Source organism: Drosophila elegans, unplaced genomic scaffold (assembly GCF_018152505.1).
Source record: "Drosophila elegans isolate 14027-0461.03 unplaced genomic scaffold, ASM1815250v1 contig_183, whole genome shotgun sequence".
NCBI classification, from domain to species: Eukaryota; Metazoa; Arthropoda; class Insecta; order Diptera; family Drosophilidae; genus Drosophila; species Drosophila elegans.
This window is the reverse complement of record NW_024545550.1, coordinates 6,356,834-6,381,749: the sequence shown is the minus strand read 5'-3', so window position 1 is coordinate 6,381,749 and position 24,916 is coordinate 6,356,834. Positions and strand designations below refer to the sequence as shown.

The 24,916-nt window shown below is 42.5% G+C and overlaps 6 protein-coding genes across 8 annotated transcripts in view; 3 read left to right on the top strand and 3 right to left on the bottom strand.

The window, feature by feature from the left end:
• Nucleotides 1-14,385, bottom strand: part of LOC108143488 (formin-J) — a 38,943-nt gene extending 24,558 nt beyond the window's left edge. For both annotated transcript variants that reach the window (XM_041707255.1, XM_041707256.1), the window contains exons 1-2: nt 13,521-14,385; nt 1,347-1,478 (exon numbers count right to left, since the gene is read on the bottom strand). The gene's annotated coding sequence lies outside the window, so the exon portion shown is untranslated. The remainder of the gene's footprint in view (nt 1-1,346; nt 1,479-13,520) is intronic.
• A 368-nt stretch (nt 14,386-14,753) lies between these two features.
• LOC108143347 (5-hydroxyisourate hydrolase) lies at nt 14,754-15,252 on the bottom strand. Its single transcript, XM_017267668.2, has one exon. It carries the CDS (start codon nt 15,149-15,151, stop codon nt 14,810-14,812), a length of 342 nt encoding a protein of 113 aa, XP_017123157.1. The 5' UTR covers nt 15,152-15,252; the 3' UTR covers nt 14,754-14,809.
• A 240-nt stretch (nt 15,253-15,492) lies between these two features.
• Nucleotides 15,493-17,029, top strand: LOC108143282 (periodic tryptophan protein 1 homolog). The gene has a single exon (XM_041707296.1). It carries the CDS (start codon nt 15,575-15,577, stop codon nt 16,952-16,954), a length of 1,380 nt encoding a protein of 459 aa, XP_041563230.1. The 5' UTR covers nt 15,493-15,574; the 3' UTR covers nt 16,955-17,029.
• An 8-nt stretch (nt 17,030-17,037) lies between these two features.
• On the bottom strand, nt 17,038-19,366 carry LOC121466814 (transcription initiation factor TFIID subunit 5). The gene has a single exon (XM_041707293.1). It carries the CDS (start codon nt 19,315-19,317, stop codon nt 17,203-17,205), a length of 2,115 nt encoding a protein of 704 aa, XP_041563227.1. The 5' UTR covers nt 19,318-19,366; the 3' UTR covers nt 17,038-17,202.
• A 272-nt stretch (nt 19,367-19,638) lies between these two features.
• On the top strand, nt 19,639-23,027 carry LOC121466813 (peroxisome assembly factor 2). 2 transcript variants are annotated; one of them, XM_041707292.1, is made up of 6 exons: nt 19,639-19,720; nt 19,825-19,954; nt 20,012-20,524; nt 20,638-21,393; nt 21,453-22,887; nt 22,939-23,027. In XM_041707292.1, exons 2-5 carry the CDS (start codon nt 19,934-19,936, stop codon nt 22,854-22,856), a joined length of 2,694 nt encoding a protein of 897 aa, XP_041563226.1. In that variant the 5' UTR covers nt 19,639-19,720; nt 19,825-19,933; the 3' UTR covers nt 22,857-22,887; nt 22,939-23,027. The 2 variants fall into 2 exon arrangements, with proteins under 2 accessions (XP_041563226.1, XP_041563225.1); XM_041707291.1 differs by lacking the exon at nt 22,939-23,027 and having other exon boundaries at nt 21,453-22,932.
• Nucleotides 23,028-23,392: 365 nt separating this feature from the next.
• On the top strand, nt 23,393-24,610 carry LOC108143283 (peroxisomal (S)-2-hydroxy-acid oxidase). Its single transcript, XM_041707297.1, has 2 exons — nt 23,393-23,798; nt 23,856-24,610. The coding sequence occupies exons 1-2, from the start codon at nt 23,395-23,397 to the stop codon at nt 24,550-24,552; spliced, it is 1,101 nt and encodes a 366-aa protein (XP_041563231.1). The 5' UTR covers nt 23,393-23,394; the 3' UTR covers nt 24,553-24,610.
• Nucleotides 24,611-24,916: the final 306 nt, after the last annotated feature.

Sequence of the window (24,916 nt, the reverse complement as noted above, 5' to 3'; positions counted from 1 at the left end):
AATATTTATTTAATGCCCGAAATCAAGTAAATGTTTTAATCCTAAACTATGTAATATAAAAAAAAGTTTTCTAGACCTACTTTCTCTTTAAGTTAAATTATTTGTGTTCCTAATGGTGTTTTCACATTTAACTAATTTTATTCAGAGTCTGCTTTAATGATAAAAAGCTTGTTTTACGTATAGTTTAAATAAAGCCAACAAAACTCTTTAAACTAGCTACTTCATATATAATGCTAAAAAAATAAAACCTTTACAGAAGTTGACAAGAATAATCTATGTAATTTAAAGCGGATAACGATAATATTACTTTATAAATAATAATAAAATGTTGCCAACTGAATGTTGCCAGGACCTTCCATAACTCTCCCATTCTCTTTGCGCAGTCGCTTTTAATCCCGAAGAAACCAAAAGTGAAGCCAACACACATCCGTTCCCATGCAAAAAGAGAGAGCCTGACCTAGTCAACGAAATTGTCAGAGGTCCGTCACCGAATAACCAAATAAGGCAAAAAGGAAGCGACTTCCTTCCTCTCAGCAACAAATCCTTGTATATTCCGCTTTTGGAAAATGGCCAAGGTGGTGGAAATTTTCCGCAAGTGTTCAGCCTTTTCCACCTTCTTGAATTTAGGCAACGAAATCGGCAAAGTCGAAGGCCCAGTTTATGGGTTTGGCCAAATTGAGGCATCAAAAACTGAGGACACCACAAGGTTGTCCCCTTTTTATTTGGCTGAGTGATTGCTTCTTTCCGACGAGAAGGTGTTAAGCTTTCAATGGTGTTCGGAATATGGGTTAATCAGTCTGATTATACGGTTTGAATTACACACAGATTCAAGGTCGATCTGAGCCCAAGGTCTTTGGCTGCCTGCAAACAATGAAGGCAAAAATGTTATTGTAATCAGAATGAAACCCCAAAACGAAGCTCACATTACCATAACAACAGAGACGAAAGCCCAGGTGCGAACAAGTATATATATTAAAATATATGTATATACTCTCGTACATTTAACATTTTAATGCTGCACGTACAGTGGCATTTGAGGAGTTTCTTCCGTACATAAACATAAATTTACTTAATGCCAACGAGACAGACAAAAAGTCGTACCCCAAAGTTTTAAGCAAACACATAAAAGTTGGTGGCTTACATTTCCTCTGGGTGGCATATTTAAATGAATCATTTTCCAACGCAATTTAAAATTGCTCTATTTGCTTTAAAGTATTTTGAAAGAATTTCGTAAAACTCAAGCAGCTAAATAAAGCCAGATCAAAGCGAATTATTATGATGATTTGCTATTTATCTCAGAGTGTTTCCCAATCAAAGAAGCAATTCCAAATCATTGCTCAACTCACCTGATTTCGCTGGAGTGGTTTGTGAGGTCTGTTCAATTTTATTTTTGGGCAATACGATGATTTTCCGCCTTTCGATTGAGTTTAGATCGTTTAGGTTGTCGTTACATTGTTCGAAGCTCTTTTGTTGGTGGTCTGAAAAGAAGCAGGAAAAATACATTGAGTACATGGTATTTGAGGGTGAAGTGATGCAATCGAAATATGTGAGTTCCAAGGTTGGATCAGCTGGTTTCGAGGGACACATGTGTGGGGCATGTGTATCCCCAAGAACTGTAAGCTATTTATGAACTCATCAAGTTCATGTTCATCGAAAACTCCCAGTGATCTATGGCCAAGAAAAATGTGTACTTGTCGGGAAACAATACACAAAGACAAAATATCTGTCAAAATAAGAAGGTTAATTTTTTGTTTACGTTAAACTTATAAAACTAGAACTAATGTTAGGTAACGATTTCATGTAGGAACATGACTTATAAACCATATAAGTTAAGACATGCTAAATATATGGAAAGCAGAAGCAGAAACTTTTTTAAACTAACTATTTTGTCTTTGTGCAGTCAAAAAATCTCCTGCATTAAAATCAATCAACACATTGGGCGGTCAATGACCCAAAAAGCGAGCATGAACCCCGGCACAATTTGCCATCCGTAGACGGCTCCTGGATTTCCCAGCCTATTGGCCGACGATAACGGCGAAAGTCGACCGTAAATCTTGATTATCCCCGGGCACTACAATGGCTTAGAACTAAAGGCTCGAACAGGCGGCGCATTACGTAAGGCTTAAATACCGAAAACAGACTTCATTTTGTCACGTTCCTGCCAAGCCCGTGGCCAAAGGAATTTGCACATTGGGCTAGGCCTTCTCATCGTAACGCCGCTCCCCGCCCCCTTTTCCCACCTTAACCCCTTTGAATTTGCATATCCATATCGCATATCATGCGGTGTATTGAAAGCCGGTGCCCCATTATAAGTATATGAGGACATCCCACCCTGGAAACCCCACTGATGTGTGCGTGTTCTCAGCTGATTTGCATAGAAATGGCCGGCAAAAATGTAGATAACTGGGTGGGGGGAATCGGAGGGCATGGAAGAGGTCAGACCTTTATGCGAAAGTAAAACTCGCCTGCAGCAGGTATGCAATTAAATAACGCCCAAACAAGTGAGTTAGCGTGGCGGAAAGGACATTAAAGGTTTTGGTTACAAGGATAAAACCCAAAAAAAACACTCAAATTCTATTCTATACTGCAAAATTGGAATGCTGTCGCCGGCTTTTCAATTTGAAATTGGTTGTAATGGTATTATCTAATTCTAAAAGTGCATTGTACTTAGTTATTATTTATATTATTATACTTCATATAGCAAATATTTGGTTCAATAAAATTATATAAAATATCTAATCCAATTTTATAAAAAAAATTAGAAATGAGCTAATGCTATTTTTAGTTGCAAAAGGCAGAAGGAAAAAAGTATGAATGTAATGGCTGTGCACCTTACCACCTTCGATGCCATCTTTAAAATAAAATTGTTTGTTCACAGAGAAACTCTGCCCATATAAAGACGGCAAACCCTACCATCATCATCAATCGTTGAAAAAGGTACGAGTAAATAAAAACTTGATCTGATTTCTACGCATTTCCACGTACGATACCATTCCGTTCCATTCGAGATCGAGCACTCGAGTTGCTGCCCACTGCACAGGGCTTTTATTAGATGAGTGTTTTATGCAAATCGCGATCGTCCGAGGCTCCGTATTCCGGACTCCGGACTGGTCCAGTGGCTTAGAACGAGCCGTAAACTTTCACTGCCCCCACACGTGAGTAGGCCCGGGGTTATCTAATTGGATTGTTCGTGGCTGGCGAAGATTAATTGCAGGGGGAGATCCGAGATTCGAGGGTCTTCCGAGATGAGCACTCACAATGGGCCCGAAACAATGATGAAAAGTAAAAGTTTATGTTTTGGGATATCGAACAATGCATCGAATGATGAATCCATGAATAAATTATCCAAGCTTGGATTCTAAACGGGTTTGAACCGCTTTTATCACGGTCTGTTGCCATTAATTTTATGCACTCAAATTGGTTTGCTCTTCCCGTCTTTTTCCATAAAACTTAATTGAATTTCATTTGTTATTTGTTTGGTTTTCTCTTAATGAGTTTCGTTTCACGGCAAAGAAATTAATATCTAAATTGCAAGAATGGCGAATTCTAGACAAGAAAATATTTTAAGCATGTTGAAAATGCCTGGAGAAAATCCAAAAATGCAAAATAAAATATTCTTACTCATCAGTGCAAAAAACATTTTGTCCGCACACCCACAAAAATAAACCAATATGCGAAGGGGAAGAAAAACTTTGCACGCCCATAAATATATCCACACAATAATAAGTGTGCGAAAGAAATAATTGTCTGCTATGAGATTGTGAAAGATTCTGATGTTTATTAATAACAAGGTATGTGGACTATATTATAAAAATGTACTAACATTAAAGATTCTTTAAGTTATATGACTTACTTGATTGCGTTTAAATTTAAATCAAATATTTATAGTTGCAAGATATTTAATAAAGTTAATATTCACTTTAGAAAAAATAATATTCTCTTAACAAAACAGTCGAAGCTATGTTATTTATTTTGCATTGCAAATAGTTTTTTCCATAAGTCCTTTTAAACTGTAATTTTCCAAAGAAAAGCGTCCCAATTTGACTGCTTTTTCCGGGATGGTATGGCTCACTTTCGCGCTCACTTTTTCCCGCTTGGCAATCGTCGCAAATAGGTCAGTTCGGATGGGGGTTACTGAACTCTCTCGCCTGCTGCTGGCCAAATGTATTTATGGAAAATTTGTCACATAACTTCGTGGGGCAGAAATGACGCCAGCGATTGCGAATTTAGCGAAGACAGAATTTGCCTAAAGTCTGCGGTAATGCAACACTTCAATGCCATATAGCTCCCAAGTGGAATAGTTATAAAAGCAAAACCGAAAACTTGAACAAGAAACTGACAACTGGAAAACCACAAGACCACATCAAGCCAAAAGCTTGCTCTAAAAAGACAACTCAACGCCGCAATAACCGAAAACTTAATAATAACTCATAAACGTGATAGAAACAACATACACTTTTGATTATGCTAATTTTTGTCAAGTAAAGAATAAAAAGCATTATTATGTTTGGCTAAAGTCAGAACTGTTTTTTTGTAGCTTACAACTAAGAAATAAGATTTTCCTCATGTGTTCCCAAAGTCTTTCAAGTTTCGTTTGGAAAATCGAAGTCATAATCGATGTGGCATAAAATTAACATTTACTACTTCTCTTCCATTTTATTTTGTGTTGTTTTCTGACTCTTTATATCCATCGCTTGGTTGGGTTTTCGATCCCCTTCTTCAAAAACAAATTCAAAACGAAGCGAGCCCAATCCAACAGAACTTGCCACTTCAGCGGGGGTCCGGCATAAATAGTTGAAGAGTTGTGTTGTTCAATAAAGCTGCTTAGCCACTCCAATCTTTCCCCTTCGTTTTCTGTCCGATGTTTGCCCCTTTTCCACCCAATAATTTATAACAATGCGAAAGATCATCCATAGCCAGATTCTTCACTTCATTCTGTTTGCTCCCCTTGGCTCGAAAACTCGTTTCTGTTAATTGTTGCGTTAATTTGCAGTCTCAAAACAGAAAAAAAAAGTAACAAGAAGTACATTCTCCCTCCTTGTCTCGCCCTGCACACCTCTCACTCGCTCTTGCCACACTTAATATGCTCTAATTGTGCTGAAAATATGATCTTGGGTTGATTTCAAAGTTGGTTAGGCGGGCAAACACAAAAAACAATAAATTAATAATAATAAATTAAAAACGGTCATAAAACCAAGGCGTTTGTATAATAAACCAGCCCTATTTAATTTACGATATCTTGTAAAATATGAAGAGATCTAAAGCAAAATAAATTGATTTGGTTGACTCACATTGTGCTTGAAATTTTTTATTTAGCAAATATATAGGTACTGTTTTTATGATATAACCAATCAAGATCACATGCTCCAATATAAATACTTTCTTACCATCTATGGCACCTTTTAAATTTCGGCCAGAAATTGACAGAAACCGCAGACTGTATTCCATCTATAATACATGAACTGATCGAACTACCCACTACCTGGGACCAGTTAGTCATAGTTTAGCTGGCCGTTAGTCATTCATCCAAACCGCACATTAAGATTGAAGCGGTCTGGGAACAAAGGAAAATCTCAAGATCCCGTCTTGGGGGCATGATCCATAGACGTTCTCTGCTCGAATAGCCGATGAGCCGTTAAATAGAATATCGTAAACCTCGAACCCGAATGATCGGCAATGAAACGAGTACGGACAAGCTGTGGAAATCGGTTTCGCCCCTCTTGGTCATCGTAATCGTCATAGTCTTTCCAATCCCAAACCCCTCGATTTTGATCAACTCGAGTGTAAGTCAATGGGGCATGAACATGAGTAGCGGAAATCGAGCCAACACAAAATTGTATTGTTTGTATGGCTCGTAAGATGGGTTCCTTCTACCCAAGGAACCTGTTGTCAAATTAAAGACACTGGGCGCCAAACTCAGCGGATGTTTGTGGGATTGTTGGTTCATTATTAAGTGGTTTTTTGAATGGGCCATAAAGCAAAACATCCTGCTGTGATCATTATTAAAAGTTTTATGTTTCATATATCACCATGTCTCATCACTTCAAGCAAAATGAAATTATCTATTATACTCTTCAATTGTATAAACACTATATAAGTGTGTCATTGTACCACTAAAAACAGCTGATAGAATTTATCGTGCAGTTATAAATCGTCTTACAAAGCGGATCTCTTTTTTAATTAAGTTTTTTTTAGCAATAGCAAAAAAATCTTAAACAAGTAAATACGAGTACATGCCTATAAAATATTTTTTATTTTTATCTTCAATAAATTGGTTTCAATAATTGGTTCGCTTAAAGATAAACAATGTGTAACATGGGGAACTTAAATTTATGAATAATGCCCACCTTTTTGAACTTCGACTAACCACTCAAATTCCCGATGAACAATTATTTTTGCATACGCATACAAGATGTCGGTAAACGAGGAAAAAGCAACAGATACATTGGCTTTTAGTGGGGTAGTGAAAATCAGAAAACAGGAGGCGAAAGGGAAAAGTGAGAGGGAAACAAATACTTAGCTAAGCCTCTACGCTCGAGTAATTCGCAAGCATGCTGAAAATGAAATTCAATTGCGAAATTAAATTTCATTGAATTTAATTGTTGGCATGATCGGATCAAACAAACAAATCGAACCGAGGGCGTGGGTGTGGCCCGGATGCTGTCAGAGCGATAAGAAAGCAGATCCAAACAGAATGCTTTGGATCGTATAATTGTACCACCCATATATCTCTCCAAGCCTTATCGCTCTTGGGTTAATACTTCTGGGTATGAAAGGTCGCTCCTCTTAGCACTTCCTTTAATAATACAGCTGATAAAAAGGGAAAGTGAGTGTCTAAGCAACATGAATATTTATTAAAGTTTGCCTTTGTTGCAGCTGTCCGAGAAATCGGAAACAAATTAATATTTTATCTTCTGTAATTTATTAACCTTTTTGAGCTTAGGAGGTCATTAGCTGAGACCCAAACAAAGCGTTGAAAGTGATGGCAATCTGCGCTAATGTAAAATTCAAATTCCACATGCTTGATTAGCTGTTTGAGATTAAATTAAGTTTGTTATTAAATAAAACTATATTATAAAATAGAGATATTCTGGATTATGTTATTATTGAATTTAATTTGATAATATTGGTGTACATTTTAGGTAAATTATATTGACAGTTTCAATGTTTATACTTCAATAAAAATGATGCCAAAAATAAATTCTAAGAATGCAAAGTACACTCTAAATTCAGCTTAAGATGGTAAACACAAAACAGCAAAGTATGTTAACGCTATAAGAAATATTTCAAGGCTAGTAATGTTTCAGTACTTTTTTTATTTGTTTAAACTGAGTTTTGTAAGTCGTTAGGTATTTTTCATGGTACATACGACCTTAGACACACACACAACACCCATCTGCTACCTAAAATACTTAATAGCTGTGACCCAAAAAAAAATAAGTACGCTAATAGCGCGCAAATTATAAAAGAAAAGCATCAAAAAGATTGGCCAACATTAATGCCTAATCGTTTTAACCTTTTGTAAACTATAAAAAGTGAAATTACAAGTATAAGCATCCACTCAGTCCGTATCTATCTATATATATATGTGTGTATATATTCCCGGACTCCAAGCCGGACATAATCTTGGTGAAGAAGTCAGCGTTGGGAGTGCAAAAGTTTATAACGATCAGAAGGTTTTTTCCTGTCTTTTTTTCTTGCTTTTTCTTTGCCCTAATGAAAGTTGTCCGCCAGCTATGACAATTTTTTAGCATTAACCTAAATAAAAGTATAGCAGCCGAAATAAAAATATAAGAAATACTGACCAAAACAAAGCGAGGAGAGAATAGAGGTCGAATGTGTGCCATTGTGTCGATTGAATATTTGATGCCCCCGAAGAGGCCTTGTAATTATGCAGAAAGAAAGAACCGCTAAAAGAGAAACAGCGCTGCGCCCCCTCTTGTGGGCGGTTCTTCCCACAAACTCCTCTTAACAACACTATACTGAGCGAAAAACTCGAACTCCAAAAGGAATATTGTGAATATATTAATTTTAACAAGTTCACTTCATTGGTTCCTTTGCTTTTACTTTTAAATAAGAAAAGATTTTAAAGACTTTGAAAGTACAAAATATTTTTAAAATAAAATTTAAAAAATATAATTTATTCAAAATTATTATTTTTAAGTTTGATATTACTTGTTTTTGTATTACCATACGGTGTTTGTGGGCATAATTTTATTTATATTAAGGAAGTTTTTTAAAGTACTATCTATTTTAAGTATTGATAATTTCCAAATAAATATTAATACTTAAGTTTCATTTTGACTTCACAATTCACATTTTTCCCAGTGATATTGAATTAAACGAAACCTGTTGCTTTGTAACTGAAAAGAGCTTCTGCGTAGCTGTCGACTGTAAAGTGAGTTACAAGTTTGTGTTCTCGTTATTTTGTAATTCGACATGCAAAGCACGTGCAATTGTCTCGCACTAGCTACCTCCCACCACCCATTTTTTCCTTGGATGACGTAGAATATAGAATGCGACTGTTGTTATTGTGGAGTGTACAGCTCTTGTTTGCCACCGTGAAGGTCTTCTTCACGGGACTGCCTCGTCATCGTTCTGGTTTGGGCATTAGACGATTGTCTGGGCCCCAAGCACACACAGTGGCTGCGAAAAGTATCTGTGTCCGCAGCATTACAATTTGTATGTGTGTCATTGTGGCAATTGATTTGAATCGCGTGCATGCAACCTGATAAACCATCGTGAATGGTGTGAATATGGAATGGCTTATAGACGTATGGCCGTACTCGTGTATTTCGTCTTTTATGCCTTGTTACTGTTACGTGGCTTGTGCCCAGAATGGCTAATGAGCTGGCCAAAACGGGAATAAGCACTTGCTAATAATAGCTCTTTACTTGAAACACTCTTGGCAGGGCCCAACCGAAACATTCTTATTGAGTTAGCGGGGAATCGACAGATAATAATAATAGAATACTAATTAAAGTCAATTCTTCCAAATAAGGTTTTTAAAAATATTTATCTAAATTTTTTAAGTAAATAAGAAAAAACCCTTGTTTTATGTAACTTAAATAACTATGTTAATACTTTAGGTTTCCATTTGAAAGGTATTTTAAATAAAGTAAGAATATAAAAATAAACAAATTGGTATCTTGGTATCCATTTGAAAGGTAAATATTTTAAATAACCTAAAGATTATGAACATAAACAAATTTGTACCTTAATATAAATGCCACGATACGATGAAAAGGTTTTGAGTTCTGATCGATTTCGTTTGGAAAGTAATTAATACTGTCGCTTGCGTTCACCCCTACCACATTAACATTTTCTTAATTAATTAGCTGCATACGTTGCCTGTTTTGTTTGCAGGAATGGGATATCCCTCTCCCATTTGTATCCCATTAACAATGCTTTTAATTACCCCATTACAGCCGTTCCCCTAACCAACGAAATTGGCCAAGACAGAAGCTAACTGTTTTGCACAACGCAATTCGCACTAATTAAACATTATATGGTCGGTGACGAGTCCACCACACCCCGAAATGCCTAAATGCCAAAATGTCAGACAATAAAATCACTTGATGCTATAGAGAATTTCCGTCGAAAGTGATGGCATTCTATGTGAGAGTCGCCACTGACTCACAATAGTTGGATGCTTGTATTTTTAGAATTTCTAGTACATATCGCAAGACATAAAACTTATTAATTAACAACCGGCTGGTATCTTTCAGGAACATCTTAAAGCAATTGCTTGCAGTTTTTTAACTCGCTTTGTTTGGGTATTTCTGCGGCTTTTACCACTTTTTCGCCCGTCCGAGCATTATTGTTTCTCTTTTGTGATTAATGGGTGCGTTACCATTGGGATTTAGTGCGCGACTGACTTCGTCTAATACAACCCCCTTTCCTACCCTCCCAAAAACCCCCCATTTACCACACCCATGAAGCATCTCTCAAGCTTGTTCAATTACGCTCCAGTGTTTGAATTTTGCGCCACATTTTTAATGCCGAAACCATAAAAGTGGTCATGTGTATATGTGCAAAAATAAAAATTCAAAAAAAATTTGCTAAAATAAAAGCCTGCTTGGAAGACTAAAATAATGCTTGTTAGCAGCAGCAGCAGCAGCAGCTAGCGAACTATAAAGCGCATGGAGAGCCACAAAGAAAAAGAGCGGCTTTGTAGCTCTGAAATTGGTTTCGAATTTTGAAAAACTCACTTTGCCATGGCGGAATGTCTTAGTCACGCCACCTGCTGCAATCCACTTTGGAGTGCGGGTAAGTAGGTAGGAAGGTAAGGAAGGTACTAAACGCACTCCAAATTTATTTGGTAAACATTGGGCGAAGCGTGTGGAATAAAACCCAAACACGATAATTATGCCAAGCGCTGGGGGCAGAGATTGTCAAGGTCGTCTGTCTTACACGAATTAATCAGGTAGTTGTAAATCAGAATATTTTCATAATGATGCTCAGAAAATAATCATATTAAGAATGAAAATGAATGCTGTAATGATGGTAGGAAAGTACGATCGGCATTAATCGAGAAAATTAACAAATTTCATAAAATTTATATATATTTTCCAAATTTGCAAGGGCTTAGTATTGACTTTTTGACTTTTTTTATGATGACTACAATTTAATTTGGAATATTGTATTTATTTTGGGATATTAACACACAAATCAGTTTTATTTATCTGCAGGTGCCACTTGGTACCAACCATTTGTGCCACTAGCTTTATGCTCCGAAAAATTAAAGAGAGTCAGTACGGCTTCGCCCTTTAAGTATATCATAATGCAGGCTTATCGGAAACTACACATTGAACGCATTTCGAGTGGCCCCATGCATAGACGGGAAATGAAGCAAAGAGGCGATGAACAAAGCAAAGAACGGAAAGATACGGATGGCAGGGGATACGACTCCATCCACCGAGTAATATGAGACATTGCTAAGGGCACAAGAAACAAAATAATCAAAACCTTCGACGGATAAACGCTTGAGTGCAGGTCAGAAAGGAAGAAGGACGCCGCATCCCCTGGTGTCCTCGGCAAACACTTTACTGAGTCTACTCGAATTGTATCTCATGGATGGATGCGAACCCCCAGCGCTGACTCATTCCCTGATCCCCGAACAGGTTGGTCGACTCACACATCCACATCCGCACCCCTGCAGCCCCGCACACTCAGATACAAATGCAGGCCCACACAACTGCGCAAACATTGCGAAAAAACATCGACTTGGGTACGGGAACAACTACGCCCAAGCGGAATGAAATGCCCTGAAATTGCATGGAAATTAACAAAACAAAATGCAGTAAAATAAAATTAAAAGGTAAGGCTAGGCCCGAGGATTCGACATAAAGATACCTATTTTTAACCGCTTAGCGTGGGAGATTGAGTCTTTCGATTTAATCTTAAATTAATATTTAAGGGGAAACAAATCTTAGAAAACGAGAAAGTGAAGGCTTACTGTCGAGACACCAAATAAACAAATATATCTTAACTTGTTAACTTACGTTCAAGCAAAACAATTAAATGTATAGTAAATAAAAGAATATACAAATAATTTTAATATTGAAAACAAAGTTTTGTTAAAGAGTAAGTTACACGAATGCACCGACTTGGAAACCCCAGACATAAAAGTTTTCATAACTCAAGGTTAAAATACAATTGGTGAGAATTTGCATGAACTTAAATGCACATCGTACATTTCGCATTGTTCTCTGAACTGCATGTTCCAGTATACCCTTACGGAACCTCTCTTAAAACTGCTGGGTACTTGCACAACTTAAAAGCAAACTAAGAAACACAAGACGACGACAAAATTTACTTTAGACCAAGCTCAAGCTCAAGTCGGAGCTCCAACTTCGGTGCTCGAGTATACGACTCGATGCAATCGGCCAGCGAATTCGAACGAAAGGTACTTGAAAAAGTGCATGCGGGTTCATTTCCTGTTTGCTCTTGCCATTTTAGCTACACAGTAACAGAATATATATATATATATTTTTTTTATTTTGTTGGAAATGCAGATGATAAGAACGAATGGGCCACAATGCATACTATCTTTAAAAGTGAACACTTTGTTATATGTGCATCAGAAAAAGTAAAATATGTTTTGTTTCATTATATTTAAAAAAGAATTATTATAACATTAAAGAAATTAACATATTTATTCCATTATTAAGATGAAAATTACAATTGTCTAAGCAATCTGCATAACTCTAAATTTTTTTCTGTGTATCTTAGAGAGGCTTCTTGCCATTTTGCGATGTCAGCTGAACTCGACGACAAACATGCTCAAGCAGTGGCGATTTCCCCCCATTTTTTACCCCCCAACTGTGCAGTCTTAAAGGTTTTTGTTTTTTTCTGCTGCTGCTTTGGTTTTGCGGCTAAGCTTTTGCCTTCTTTTCTGCACTTTGGCCGGCTGAGCCGCTCTCTAATTTGCCTACAGCGTTTAACGATCATCGCATATTAGGTTTTTTGGCTTTACGTCAGTGCAAATTATATCCACGTAGGTTACGATTTTTGACACTTTTCCAGCGCCCCATGTAACGGTATTCGCAGCCATAATTTTATTTATCTTTTGACTACAGTTATTAATGATTGGATTTTGGCCAGAGCTGCGGGCCAGGAAAGTGTTTATCGTCGGATCGATTATCAATTACATATACACAATTTTCGGCCTTTTTGCCGTATTCATTGAGATTTATGATTAATTGACCGTTAGCGAGTTGTCATTTTGATTGCGATTTAATGCGGCGCTGAACTTTCAATTATTAGGTAAACCAAATTACCCGGCAAATAGCATAGTCGGTGAGGTAATAATCCTCGGGCTAGACAACTTAACGAAAATATTTTCGAAATTTAATCAGCATTGAATTTCAAATTAGTTATCAAAGAGTTTACTTAAATTGTTTCCCATGTTCCGTAGAACTTGTATCCCGAATAAATAATAAAAGTGTTAATTTTGCTTTTGTAGTCCAACTGGTTCTGACGACATATTTGCACAATCAATACATTTCATTGTTTTAATTAATTTCAGAAACACGCAAAAACCCAGCTTGATCAAATAATGTTTACATTTTTCTATTGTTCTGAATCATAAATATTTACCAATGTGTGTATATGTATATTATATATATTAAATACAAGTCCAAAATTGTTGTTTTTGGACTTCTGACTCAAGATAATTTGTAATTAAATTGAATATTGTTATTTACATAAATATAGTTTTAATCATTCAATGAATTAAAAATTTGTTTATTATATTTTGTCTACAAATATAAAAAATTTACTGGTACTTTCAGAAAATTATTATTAAAAGCTATTTAACAATTTCATTTAAATTCAATTTTTAATTTTATAGCATTTTTTTTAGAAAAAATCTAAGTATAATCTTTGGAACCCAAGATTTGATATATATATTCCAACAGATTCTGGCCAACAATATATACAGCATATATAAATTTATATATTTTTTTTACTACACAAGATCACCAAGACCCTTGATATTGTACATCCCACCAACTCACCTTTTGGAATTATTTGTGCGATTCTACGCCGGATTTTTAAAGGTGCCTCGTACACAGCAGTCAAATTGGACCAATTGGGACAGAGTTACCAACTGGCGTGCTGATCTCGTTAGAATCTAAGCTCGTTTCTTTCCGTGTTTTTCGGGTTTTCAGGTGGGAGACGAAGCGAGACGCGGGCTGGCACTTGGTATGGGTATGGGTACGGGTATGGGTATAGATCTAGGTATAGGTATAGGTACTAGGCAGGGTACTTGTTGCTCGGCCGGACCACGAACCCAAACCCAAACCAAAACCAAGACCTCTGATCTGGACGGCGGCCAGAAAATGGAAACGCGATTAGAGGCAGAGGCAAGCGAAAAGGGTACACAAAAAAGATGCAGAGCCAGCAGCACGAAATAAAAAAACGAAAACAATGCCAGAAAAAATCAACATGCACACACTGACACCAAGAATATGTATCTTAAAACTGGTTTAAGATTTGTCGGGGATTTGTTGGCTCGGCCGCATCGAGTGTGTGTCTATGGGAGTAGTGCCGCTGTGTGTTTGTACTTTCCAATAACAAATCCAACTTCTTGTTTAACTCTTTGAAAACACACACGGATATCATTTCCATACAGATTCTTATTCCGAAACAACTGTTGCGCCTCAGTGGGAGGCAGAATCCAACGAGACCCGTAGAACTCAAGGGTATGCGGCACTCACATTCCAATTATAACTTGCAATGGTACTATACTATTTAATTTTGGTTTTATTTTATTATAAATACCGGCGAGCACAAGACCCGATCGCCGTTTCAAAAACATTCAATTCCAAACACCGACAACGGAGCGCACACACGAACCACCCGCGAAATACAAACTGAAACTACACTAAATACTGGCTAGAGATGGTAAGACACTTGGCGAATAGAGATGAGCGCGTGACTGAATTTTGACGGTAATTTACGCACGAAGAGCAAAATTCTGTCGTGACTACAGCTAGCGATGAAAATATTTAAATTATAAATTGTGTCGTGTTTGTGTGTTTATTTTCTCGTTATCTCGTGTTAACTATGTTTGTTTTTATTAGTTTTATTCATTAGTTTCCTTCACTCTCATATTTTTGTTAATTAATACAACAAAAAGTTAAAAAAAACAAAAGAAAACAATACGTGTAATATATAATGAAAGTAAAAATTATAATTTTAAAGTATTTTAATTAAGAGCACCAAACTATAATTGAAAAAAACTTAAGTAGTTATTTAAACGATTGTTTTATTTATATTTGCATTATAATTTTTGTATTAAACTCTATGTACCACGGTATGTAGAATAGCCAAAGGGATTGAGTAATAGGGGAATATGATAGTGTTGATTTTCTCTGCAGTCCACAATGATGTCAATTGCTGGATACAGAGTCTTCACATTGCGCTCTGCAAAATAGGCACCCACATGAAAGGTAAGCTTGTAGATTCCACTGGGAAATTGACCAGGCTCCAGGAGCAGGCAGCGACCATCGGCATCAGTCTGGGCCGCCCGGAGTGCTCTCCACTCCTGGATCTCGTCCAGCGAGGAAACTGTTACTCTGACATTGGCAGCCGCTTTTCCCACTGAGGTGTCCAATATGTGTGTGGAAAATTTACGCGCGTCCATTCTGAAGGCAACTTCTAGACTGATGAAGATCGGAGGTATATCTGGAGATAGCTAAATCTTTGATTGCACTAAGCTGCGAAAAGTTCTGATAGCGAAAAGATAAGAAAATCTCGCTGCATCCATAAATCAACTCCGCTTAACAGCAAATTCGGTCTTGTTTTCAAAATAAATAAATCTCTCGTTAAAGTGAACAAACTTGTTAAAAAGTAACCTACAAATAAAAAAAATGGCTTAAATAATTAAAGGTTAATATATAAGAAAAAAACAATTTTGTTTTAAGGCTATTTTACATTTTAGTATATTTTCTTGAAACACTGTTAATATTGAAATGATTTCGCTTCGGTCACACTGCCTTTCTCGTTTGAAACTGCACGTGTTGACTATTGCGTTTAGTGGGGTAATCTTTGTTTTACAATTTAAATAATGGCAGAGGAAGGACCACCGGAGGCGAGCATTGACTTTGTGCCCGCACTGTGCTTCGTGCCACGGGGCGTGGCCAAGGACAGGCCCGACAAGATCGTGCTGACGCAGGCGGAGCTGGCGAGGATCATTGGCGATACGCAGCAGGAGTTGGACGAGGAGAGCGATGACGAGGCGGAGGAGGGCGACGGTGACACAGCTGACGGCGATGACATGGATGTGGACGACCATGTGGATGCCAACAGTGAGAACAGAAATCCTCGTGATGAGTTTCAGTTCCAGGAGTACGACAACGAGGAGAACGCCACTGTCACCAGTCTCGCTAACATCGTGGATGCCGGCGAGCAAATTCCCGATGAGGACGAGGATTCCGAGGCCGAGGATGAGGTTATCAAGCCCAGCGACAACCTGATTCTGGTGGGCCACGTCCAAGACGACGCCGCCTCCATGGAGGTGTGGGTGTTCAACCAGGAGGAGGAGGCCCTCTACACGCACCACGACTTCCTGCTGCCCAGCTTCCCGCTCTGCATCGAGTGGATGAACCACGATGCGGGCAGCGACAAGGCGGGCAACATGTGCGCCATCGGCTGCATGGACCCCATCATCACCATCTGGGACCTGGATATTCAGGACTCCATTGAGCCCACTTTCAAGCTGGGCTCCAAGGGCAGCCGCAAGCAGAACAAGGAGCAGTATGGACACAAGGACGCGGTGCTGGATCTCTCGTGGAACACCAACTTCGAGCACATTCTGGCCAGCGGGTCCGTGGACCAGACCGTGATACTCTGGGACATGGACGAGGGCCAACCACATACGACCATCACAGCCTTCGGCGAGAAGGTGCAGTCGCTGGAGTTCCATCCGCAGGAGGCCCAGAGCATACTCACCGGCTGTGCCGATGGATATGTGAGATTGTTCGACTGCCGCGACTCCGACGCGGTGAACTCGTCCAGCATCCAGTGGAAGGTCGATGGCGAGGTGGAGAAAGTGCTGTGGCATCCCACCCAGAGCGACTACTTCATCGTGGGCACCAACGATGGCAGCCTGCACTACGCCGACAAGCGATCGCCCGACCAGGTGCTGTGGTCCCTGAAGGCCCACAACGAGGAGATCTCCGGGGTGTGCTTCAACAGCCAGATGCCCAACCTGCTGACCTCCATCTCCACGGAGGGCACCCTCAAGGTGTGGAACTTCAACGGCACGGAGGCCAAGCACGTCTATGAGCACGAGTTCAACATGGGTCGTCTGCAGTGCATGCGCCAGTGTCCGGAGGATCCCTACACCCTGGCCTTTGGCGGGGAGAAGCCGCCGCGCTGTGCGATATTCAACATCAAGAACTCAGTGGCCGTGCGCCGGACGTTCGGCCTGGCCGATGCGGAGTAGGTTATTCCTCCTATTCCAGTTGCGTATTCATTGTATGACTTTTAAATAAATATGAACTATATATAAGGATCCAAATCAGCGACTTTTCCTCTCAATTAAAATTTATTGATAAGTTATGCATACACAAACTTTTGGGCTTAAAAATCTAAGACATTCCAGGGCACAATGGATTACAAAACTTTAATCCTAAACATTTCGGGAATTACTAAAGCCTACTTTACGTATACCGACTAAGCTAACCTGTGATCCTAACTCTTAAAGAGACCCACGCACATGAGAAGATTGCGACGCGTAAAGTGCAGGGTGACGAACGGCGAGTTCTTGCTGGGGAAGGTGCGCATCAGGTAGACATCCTCGTCGTTCTCGTCCTGGTGGTGCGACACAGTAATGTGATTGCTGATATAGTCCTCGGTGACCTTGTGGAAGTCCCACAGAGTCAGGTTGTTATCCAAGCCAGCTGCCGCCAAGACAGTTCCATCGCGACTAAAGGTGATCGTGGACACGGTGCTGGTGTGCCTTAGCAGGGTGGTGACCAGTGCTCCGCTGGACAAATCCCAGATAATAATATTGTGGTCCACCGATCCCGAGGCCAAGTACCGTCCGCAGGCGGAAAAGGCCAGCGAAGTCACCGATCCCTTGTGTCCCGTCATTAGGCGCACCGACTGACCGGTCATGTTGTCCCACAGGCGCACCGTACGATCGCTCGACCCGGTGGCTACGTAATTGGAATTGGGATGAAATTGCACGCAATCCACGTCCGAGAGATGGCCCACAAAGACTCGCAGCGCTTGGTTGGAGTCCGTGGCCCACAGGCGGGCAGTTTTGTCATAAGAGCAAGAGACAAAGTAGTAGCCGTGCGGCGCAAAGCGCACATCCCACACCGGATAAACGTGCCCACGGTACGTGACCACACAGGACCAGGTGAGCAGGGACCACAATCTTATGGTGCTGTCCTCGGAGCAGGAGAGCAGCAGGTTCATCTCGGGGGCAAAGGCACAGCGGTACACGGGTCCGGTGTGGCCCAGAAAACTTCTGGTCACCTCTCCGCTTCGGTCGTCCAACATACGCACATTGATGTCCGCCGACTCCTTGTCCAGCTCCCGCAACGCATCTGCATCTTTAAGGGCACGCAGTTTGGCGGGCGTCAAAGACCATATCCTCACACTGGAGTCTCCAAATCCGCAGGCCAGCATGGTGGAATCGTCTGAGATCTCGGCACAAGTGACGCCCTGATGAGAGTTGAGCACCGTGTAAAAGACCGCGGAGGGCAGTTGATCCTTGCTGAGGGCCAGACGCTTGCTCGCTTCCCTGAGGGCCTTGAGCTTTAGTAACTTATCCGAATCCTTCAGTTCCGGCAGGGGAATTCTATCAATGGAGGGGGCATTCGGATCCGATTTCGATTTTTTTGACAGCAGCGGATCCTTTTTGGGCTTTTTCTTCTTGGGGCGATCCGGAGCATCCGGATCGTCGTCCTCCTCCTCCGGCGCCGGCGCTGGGGTGGTCAGGGTCTGGAAGTCCACCTCCTTGAGCAGGCCATAGTACACCCGCATCTTGTTGTCCTGCCTCTTGGCCTCGCCAATGTGAGAGCCCGCTGTGGCAACGCACTGAAGCTTGTTGCGCGCCATGCCCTCGTAGGTATCGAAGTGCAAGTACTTGGATACAATGTCCGCGACCACCTCCTGCCGGCGATCCTGGATGTGGCGCTTGAACAGCGAATGCGAGTCCCTGGACATGCGGATCACAAACTTATCTTGCTCCATGGCGGCCACCAGGTCGTTCTCCAGCAGCTCCTCCGGCTTGGACAGGAGCAGCAGATTGAATAGCCCCTCTATGTAGTAGCCATCGAGATCGGATTTGTACTTCTCAATGAAGTCTTTGCCCTTTTCCCTCAGTCCGCTGGCGAGCATCTTGAAGTAGATCTGCACCAGGATGGGGTACAGGACCATGGACAACTCGTGCTTGTATATGTCCAGGGAGTCCTCCACAAAGGTGCGCAGCTCCATGTAGGCCTGCTCGTAGTGCTGGGCATCGAAGCTATCGTCGCCGATGAACTTGGCCAGCGCCTCCGCGGTATTGGCCTCCGTCACCGCCGATGGCTTGTGATCCTGCTGCGGAACCGGAGTATGCTTCTGCTCCCGGCTGTCATCTCCAAGTCCCAGAGCCGCGCCGAGCACCTTCTGCACATCACTTTCGCTGATCTCAGACAAATCCGCGCTGCTCACATTGGCCTCCTGGCAGAGCAGCTCCTCCGTGCTCTTCAGCTGGTACTTCTTGATGAGTTTCAGCAGGCAGAGCAACTCCCGCTTGTCGTGGGGCGTTTGAGTCCCGTTCCCGCCGTTGATATTACTCATTTCCAGACTCATTTTCGCGGAAAATAAACACGGGGATCTGTACTATTTTGTTTTGCGTGGCTGTGTGACCAGGTCTGAAATGGCCAAAAATACTACGACGCATTGCAGAGTATACTAAAACATACTGAATGCGCCAATAGGTACAGTAAACTATAGTCGGAAGAAATTGGATCAAATAACATTTAAATTTTTTCAAAACTAGTTTTGTATTTTGTACCTTAATTTAACAAAAAACAAAAAAAACATCCATATCTTTAATATATACAACACGTTTACTTTAATTCATTACAAGGGAGACTTTACTGTAGTTCTTATAGCCGGTGCAGGGCTGCCAAAATATTTTTGGTATTTTCTGCGTATTTTTGTTACCTGAACCAAAACATTCGTAATGAAGAGGAGAGTAATCATCAAAAAGGTAAAATCCATCGTAACTGGCCAAATAAATTGGCTAAATCTCCTTTTCGAAGGTTAATTATATGCTGTGCATTAACTGGATTGACTTGCCATTGCTTATTTCAGTGTATTTGTCTGGCGCCCACCCCCCAGCTCCTTGAACTTTGACACCGCCTTTCGAAATTAACCCTTGTACTCGTGCTTTCTGTTGTGTTTGTCCATATTTTTGTGAAAAATGAATGAAAATGATGCTGCGGTAGGTCAACAACTAATATATTAACCCCATTAGCTAACTCCTGTTTGCTTTCCGCAGAAAAAGGTCGCGGGCAAGCGGAATTCGGTGTCGTTCGATCAACAGGATCCTGGCAAGCCGAGATTCAGCTTTTCCGGGCGCGTCCTAGAGCTAATCGAGGGTTACAATTCCGCCGTTCAGCTGCTGGCGCCCAAGTGGCCCTGGTTCCTCTACCCCGGATATCTGACATACGCCGTATACTGGCGCTACGCCAAATATTACAAGGGCAAGTTGCAGCTGACCCCCATTCCGAATCGCCTCTACGATCTGCTGATCAAGAACGAGCTGATCAAGTCGGAGCACCTGGTGTTCGCCAGTCGGGAGGTGTACGACACCTATGCCGAGTCGCCGGACGTCAACTTTGTCAACTTGGTCATCCGAGGGGGAAGGGAAAAGGTCAGTAAACCCCTGGCTGGCGATGGAGGGTCCACGCCACAAACGGTCATCAAGCAAATGCTCCAGGAGGCCCCACACACCATTGTAGCCCAGATTCTCCCGGTGGCCCAGTGTCAACCCAATTGTCTGTATGTCCAGGTGGGTCATTCTTAAATGTTATATTAGCTTGTTTTGAGAGTCTGAAATCCATATAACCCATTAGATTAAACAAAAATCTTAATGATAAAATTAATTTTCAAATACCAATTCAGGAAAACTTCTATGGCAACATACTGGACCGCTTTCGAGTCCGCTCCAACTGTTGGGTGCAACTAGAGCACTTTGCTGATGAGCAGACCATACCAGGCATAGCCACCAAAGCTCATGTGTACTTGCTGTCGGATCCGCATGAGTTACCCGCCGAACTGACGGAGCTCATCCTGAGCAACTACTTCAACACCCCGCGACTCCTGCATCGTGGCCATATCTACCGCATCGAGGTGAACGCCGAGCTATTGGGCACTGCCACCTATGCGCACTATTACCTGATATTCGCCAATCTGCGCCACGTGCACCTAAAGTGCGTTCACCTGGAGACGAAGGGCAGCGAGTTCGAGCTGCAGGCGGTGGTGGCCAAGAACTTCAGCAACCTGGTTCAAGTGCCGTCAGTTCACAGTTTCCTGCCTCGCCAATTGCTCGACAACGTGGCCATCGTGGAGAACTACCCGAGTGGTCTGCGAAAGCCTTACCAACTGCTGCGCTCCTCGGTGGACGCCTTTCTGCCCAAGAAGTCCGCCTGTCTGTCATCCAAGCACATCTTCCCGGTTTTCTTGCTGCAGGGCGAACGTGGGTCCGGCAAATCGAAGCTCGTTAATGCAGTAGCCCAGGAGTTGGGCATGCATGTTTACGGTGCGGACTGCGCGGAGATCGTTTCACAGGTTCCATCGCACACGGAGATGAAGCTAAAGGCGGTATTTGCCAAGAGCCAAGTCAGCGAGCCGCTCTTGATATGTTTCCATAACTTCGAGGTGGGTGGTATTCAATCAACGTAGTTAAAATATCAAATATATATATATTTGCATTACAGATATTTGGCATAGACAACGAGGGCAATGAGGACCTGCGTCTGCTTTCGGCCTTCCATGTGCAGGTTCAAGAGCTCTTTAACCGGGATCGGAAGCACCCAATTGTGGTGGTGGCTTTGACCAGCGACAGGCACCTTAAGCCCATGATTCAAGGTCTCTTCCTGGAGATTATAAGCATTGAGATGCCCAGCAAGGATGAGCGGTTCGAGATCCTTCGTTGGATGCATGTGCGCGAGACTTTCAATGATGTTATCTACAATCAAAAGGCCATCGATATGTTGCCCCTGTTTTCGCGGGAAAATCAGTCGCAGTTCATGTCGCGCGTGTCTTCGAATTGGAGGGAAACCCTTAATGTGCTGCAGGAAGTGGCCTCCAAGTCGCAGGGCTTTCTGCTGGGCGACCTGCAGTTGCTCTACGACAGTGCCGTTCGCCTGAAGATACGGAATCGGTTGAGTAGGAAAACGCTAGACATGTCACACTTCGCCAAGAACCTAACCGACATGCAGAGTTCCTTCGCCGATAGCTTGGGTGCGCCGAAGGTGCCAAAGGTCTATTGGTCGGATATCGGTGGTCTGGCAAAGCTCAAGGACGAGATCCAGAGCAGCATTGGCCTGCCGCTCAAGCATGTCCATCTAATGGGCAAGAACCTGAGGAGATCGGGCATCCTGCTCTACGGACCCCCGGGAACAGGCAAAACCCTGGTGGCCAAGGCTGTGGCCACCGAGTGCAACCTGAGCTTCCTGTCCGTGCAGGGCCCAGAACTGCTCAACATGTACGTGGGCCAGAGCGAGCAGAATGTTCGCGAGGTCTTCTCCCGTGCGCGTTCTGCGGCACCGTGTGTGCTCTTCCTGGACGAACTGGACTCCCTGGCTCCCAATCGCGGTGTGGCTGGTGATTCTGGAGGCGTTATGGATCGGGTGGTGTCACAACTTCTGGCCGAGATGGACGGCATGAGCGATGGCGACACCAGCAAGCCCATCTTCATACTGGCCGCCACCAATCGGCCGGATCTTATTGACCCCGCCCTTTTGCGCCCCGGTCGTTTCGACAAGCTTTTCTACGTTGGACCCTGCTCCACGGCCGACGACAAGGCAGCGGTGCTACGTGCCCAGACCCAGCGATTCGCCCTAGAAGCCGGCGTGGACATGGACCAGATTGCCGAGCGCTTGAAGAATGAAATGAGCGGAGCAGATCTGTACTCCATCTGCTCGAATGCCTGGCTCTCGGCTGTGAGACGCATCATAGACAGACACTTAAGTGGAGCCATTACAGAGAAGGAACTGCTGCCGGAGAACGTGATTGTGGAGGCGGAGGACTTCACCAAGTCGTTCAACAAGTTTGTGCCCTCGATAAGCGCTAAGGATCTGGAGTACTTTAACAACCTTAAGGCGTCGTACAGTGTCTGAAGTGCCCGGCGATGGTTAACTAGTTCTAAGAGTGAGTTTTCTACAGACATTTTACGTTGTTTTTCAATAAACCCGTTGATAGTTCACAATTCCCAGCGAGCTTTCACTCGTTCAAGCCATTTGTAAGTGAAACCCCCGCAAGAAATAGGAAACCGAATGGTGAGAATTGGACGTTGAGCGCATCGGAACCTGCAGGAGGTACGTGATGACGATTAACCTTAGCCCTTCCTAAATGAAAGTGTGATCTTATCACCTCCGGCAGCGGCTACCCCCCATGCAGAGATCCCTATTGCGTCTTCTTATTAATATGATCTCTGCGCTGATCTGTGCTCTGTAATCTCGGTATGATGAAGGGGTCCCTTATCAGTTGCAGCCGGCAGACAGCGCGCTTATCGCGATTCCTCGGTTTATGGACCCCGCCAGGCAAAAGCTGTTGATGCTGGCCCCTAATCTCAGTGGGTTTAGTTCGAATCTGGGAGGTGCGGCGAGAGGTGTTGCCAAACATTGAACATTTCCATTCCCCTGTTACGTAACAGTCATGGCTCTGGTGTGTGTGGAGGACTTTGAGAAGAAGGCCGCTGGTCAGTTGGAGAAGAATGCTTTGGACTACTACCGCAGTGGAGCCGGTGAGCAGTTCACCTTGGCACTGAACCGCGAGGCATTCCGCCGGCTGCGTCTGCGTCCGCGTTGCCTGAGAGATGTCTCCCACTTGGACGTCAGCTGCAAGATCTTCGGGGAGCAGATGAAGTGGCCACTGGGCATTGCCCCCACTGCGATGCAGAAAATGGCACATCCGGATGGCGAGATCGGAAATGCCAGGGCGGCCGGAAAAGCTGGCTCCATCTTTATACTCAGCACCCTGTCTACCACTTCGCTGGAGGATCTGGCTGTCGGTGCGCCGGACACCGTGAAGTGGTTTCAGCTTTACATCTACAAGGATCGGTAAGAGGGGACGCCTATATATATGTTTTTTATATCTTTTAATCACCTTTGTTTTAGTACCATAACAGAAAATCTTGTGCGCCGCGCCGAGAAGGCCAACTTCAAAGCCCTCGTCCTGACCATCGATGCCCCCATCTTTGGACACCGTCGTGCCGATGTGCGCAACAACTTTAGCCTGCCATCGCACCTGACCCTGGCCAATTTCCAGGGCGTAAAGGCCACCGGAGTGGGTAGCGCCACCATGGGCGCCTCTGGCATTAATGAGTATGTTTCCAGCCAGTTCGATCCCACCATCACCTGGAAGGATATTGCCTGGCTAAAGAGCATTACCCAGCTACCCATTGTGGTGAAGGGTGTGCTGACTGCCGAGGATGCCGTGTTGGCCAGGGAGTTTGGATGCGCCGGACTCATTGTGTCCAACCACGGAGCACGGCAGATCGACACGGTTCCGGCCTCGATCGAAGCTCTGCCGGAGATTGTGAAAGCCGTGGGTGAGGATCTGGTGGTTATGCTGGACGGAGGCATCATGCAGGGCAACGACATCTTCAAGGCCCTGGCTCTGGGAGCAAAGACCGTATTCGTGGGTCGTCCGGCTGTCTGGGCTCTGGCCTACAATGGCGAGAAGGGCGTGGAGGAGATGCTGAAAGTGCTGAAGAAGGATTTCGAGATCACAATGGCGCTGATAGGTTGCCAAACTCTCAAGGACATCCAATCCTCAATGGTTGTTCATGAGTGGCAATATGCCAAGCTATAAACATATACTTTATAGTTCTTATCGTTAAAACACAATAAAGTCTTCAATAAAGATAAACTTAAAAAAGACACGAGAGATAATATTCTGATTATTATTTTATTTGTTAATTCATAAAACTCTATACGGTCATTGTCTGAACTTAAATATGTTAAAACTATAAACTAATTAGTCTGTTATGACTAATTATTGCCCATTTGTTCAACTACTTAATAGAAAAAGGTTTCGAAAAACAAATAAATCGTTAACTTTGTTCAATAAAACAGTTATATGACTATGGCTACAAATGTAATTCTACATCCTTTTTTTAATAGAGATAACTAAGGAAGCTATCATTTTTAATAACCCTATTTAATTTATTACAATT